Below are 3,474 nucleotides of genomic sequence, written 5' to 3'. Positions count from 1 at the left end.
TGGGGGACTCGGGATAAATTTTGTCTCTAACGTGCACCTAAGTACACGAGTGTTTAGGACATTCTACTATTATTTCTTTGTGCGTGCGTGCGTGCGTGCGTGTGTGTGTGTGCGTGTGCGTGTGTGTGTGCGTGTGCGTGTGCGTGCGTGCGCGTGTGCGCGTGTGCGTGTGCGTGTGTGCGTGCGTGCGTGCGCGTGTGCGTGTGCGTGTGCGTGTGTGTGTGTGTGTGTGTGTGTGTGTGACCTGTAGCAACACTGTTTTAGGGCCATTCCATGCTTAGTGCCCGAGATGTGTCGCTCGACCATGATTTTCTTGTAAAGAATTACGGTTAGCTATCCTGCTCGAAGTCATTTCCCTGTATATTTCTGTCGGAAAAAAATAATTGACCCTCAGATTATTGCAAACAGGTTCATATCCCAACCTGGCTTTATTCCACAAAATTTATCCCGACACCTATGCCACTAGTTCTTGCAGGCAATGCAATGACATCGCTAGCCTAGACCATATGCTCTGGCGTTGCCCCTCGTTACGAGGCACGGAACAAATCAACGAGGACAAGTGGCTCTCCGCTATCAAGAGCCCCGATGCCGGGGCGCAACTATGGGCTGTCCAGAGGGCCCACGATGCGGCGGTCGGGCAAGGCCTGACTGTCCCAACGTGGGAGCGGCCCGCAGCGCGCTGAGTCGCGTACCTCAGGACCTTATTAAAGTTTTGCATCCATCCATCCATCCATCCCTTGACGTGCTTGCAAAGTTTGCTGAAGTAAGTGACCTATTCTTCCGCGGAAAAAATTATGTAAATGGTATTTATAATGTGTAACGCTGAACAATTTCGCCTGTTGGAACATATACAAAGATTTTTGTTTAATATGTACCGTTTTATAAACGTCGGTCGGCAAAAGTGGTTTAATAGCCTCCAATTTTGACGATATTTCTCCAAATTACCCATTTCTACTTGCAAAATTACTATATATTTGTTCAATGTAATTATTTTACTTGGCTGTCCCAGAGGTGTATACTCTACAGTAAAAGTTATGTTGCGTCAATACATATATTGCACGAATTTTCTGAAAGAATATGACAAACATGCCATTAGTGTATTAGATAGCCGTCTTTTTGGGCGTTCCATTTGCGTCATATTATTTATTTATTCATTCATTCATTCGTTCGTTCGTTCGTTCGTTCGTTCGTTCGTTCGTTCGTTCGTTCGTTCGTTCGTTCGTTCGTTCGTTCGTTCGTTCGTTCGTTCGTTCGTTCGTTCGCTCGCTCGCTCGTTCGTTCGTTCGTTCGTTCGTTCGTTCGTTCGTTCGTTCGTTCGTTCGTTCGTTCGTTCGTTCGTTCGTTCGTTTGTTTGTTTGTTTGTTTGTTTGTTTGTTTCAAGCGAGATGTGAATTTTTGAAGCAGGCTCATGTACCACGCTCGGGATAGTTCCATAACACCACGTCACCGCATAGCCCAATGGACGTCATGCTATGCTTAGTCCATTGCTATTCATAGCAATGGACTAAGCTACTGAGTGGGCTGGACGGAGCGGCAGCCATGCAACCGCTTCAAAACCCGTTCTTGTTTGTTGTACAGATTCTGGCGTTCCTCGGCACATGGCAGCCCTTGGATTCCTTTTGCGAGGCTATCGTCCTGCCTCTATCACCATGTTACGTCAGAGATCAACACTATGGCGGAAACGCCACATCATCAACCCTTGACGCGGTGTACATCGTGCCCCGACTTGGCTGGCCATTCCCATCGCCTACGACACCAGTCAGCCGGATGTACTTAAGAGCGACGCTTTCATCGGGCCACTTCAGTGGGCTGGACGGAGCGGCAGCCATGCAACCGCTTCAAAACCCGTTCTTGTTTGTTGTACAGATTCTGGCGTTCCTCGGCACATGGCAGCCCTTGGATTCCTTTTGCGAGGCTATCGTCCTGCCTCTATCACCATGTTACGTCAGAGATCAACACTATGGCGGAAACGCCACATCATCAACCCTTGACGCGGTGTACATCGTGCCCCGACTTGGCTGGCCATTCCCATCGCCTACGACACCAGTCAGCCGGATGTACTTAAGAGCGACGCTTTCATCGGGCCACTTCAGTGGGCTGGACGGAGCGGCAGCCATGCAACCGCTTCAAAACCCGTTCTTGTTTGTTGTACAGGTTGGTAAACACCCGTCGTTGCACGCTAAGCGATCCAGTAATATCTGTCTGCTGCTCTTCCCAGGCCCACTGGTGATTCTTTGTGATTTCTTTGAGTGTATATATGTTGTTAAGTTGCTTATGTTAGCTGGGGATGTGGAACAGAACCCTGGTCCTCAAAAGGAGATTCTAGACGCCATTGCGGCCTTGTCGGCTAAAAGTGACGCACGCCACACCGAGGTAATAGGGATGCTATCAGAGGTCCGAGCTAATCAACAAAAACTTGAGGAAAAAGTTTCCAGCTTAGCCAGTAGGCTTGCAACAGTTGAATCCCTGGTGGAATCATATGAAGCAAATCAGAATGGTGTTGATCTACCGAGAGTAGTCGATGAAGCTGTGCGAGACCAAACTGCAGCAATAACTTCTCGGTTGGACGAGCTGGAAGACCGCTCTCGCCGTGACAACCTTATATTCTACGGGATTCCTGACGTCCCAGCTGAGAACTGGTCCGAATCGGAAACTAAAATTCGAAACTGCCTTACCAATTTACTACAGCTAACTTTAATAGATGAAGCCATTTCCCGCGCCCACAGGCTGGGTACCTATGCAGTAAATAAGCACCGGCCTATAATCGTAAAATTCTCGTCCTCAAAACTTAAGCAAAAGGTTTTCACTGAGCGAAAAAAATTCAAAGGTTCTGGCATTTCTGTTAGCGAAGACTTCTGCCGCGCCACACGCTTGTCACAGAAAAAATTGATTGAATTCGGAAAGGCTAGCGGACAGAAATATGTGTTACGGCTTAACCGTCTACAAATCGACAAAAAAACTTACGTTTACTGTCCGGTAACTGATCGAGTCTGCGAAATCCACACAAACGAGCTTCGTTTGACAAATTCTGTCCCAAATGCACCTTCTGATGGCCCTAGCAATTCACAAACATAGCGGAGTCATGGTCCGGTGGCAAAAAATATTTCTCTTCTGTATTCAAATATTCGCAGCGTATGCAACAAGCGGGATGCTTTATCTTCTGTTGTCGACACGTGCAGTGCAGATATTGTTATCCTGACAGAGACATGGCTTTCTAGCAAAATTGAAGACCGTGAAATTTTGGAATGCCAGGGTGTTTACCGTTTCTATCGACATGATCGTGATGTGCGGTGTGGTGGCGGTGTACTTATCGGTGTTCGTGATTTGATTACCGCTGCTGCAATTGAGCTTGCGTCGCCATTAGAGCTAGTGTGCACGCGCGTAGGCTTCGAACGCATAAATTTTATCATTTGCGTCGTTTACAGGCCCCCTTCCTCACCTAACACATTTTGTTCAGACCTTCACGATGCCTTA

General features: G+C 47.7%; 1 protein-coding gene across 1 annotated transcript; it reads left to right on the top strand.

The window, feature by feature from the left end:
• Window positions 1–1,532: 1,532 nt before the first annotated feature.
• On the top strand, window positions 1,533–3,075 carry LOC142585737 (uncharacterized). The gene has a single exon (XM_075696755.1). The coding sequence runs from the start codon at window positions 1,540–1,542 to the stop codon at window positions 3,073–3,075; it is 1,536 nt and encodes a 511-aa protein (XP_075552870.1). The 5' UTR covers window positions 1,533–1,539.
• Window positions 3,076–3,474: the final 399 nt, after the last annotated feature.

Source organism: Dermacentor variabilis, chromosome 1 (genome assembly GCF_050947875.1).
Source record: "Dermacentor variabilis isolate Ectoservices chromosome 1, ASM5094787v1, whole genome shotgun sequence".
NCBI classification, from domain to species: Eukaryota; Metazoa; Arthropoda; class Arachnida; order Ixodida; family Ixodidae; genus Dermacentor; species Dermacentor variabilis.
Note: the sequence above shows the minus strand (reverse complement) of the source record. Positions and strands in the feature narration are given on the sequence as shown.

Excerpts from the sequence above, each read along its gene's own strand:
- LOC142585737 (XM_075696755.1), top strand. The coding sequence starts at position 1,540 with ATGCAACCGCTTCAAAACCCGTTCTTGTTTGTTGTACAGATTCTGGCG.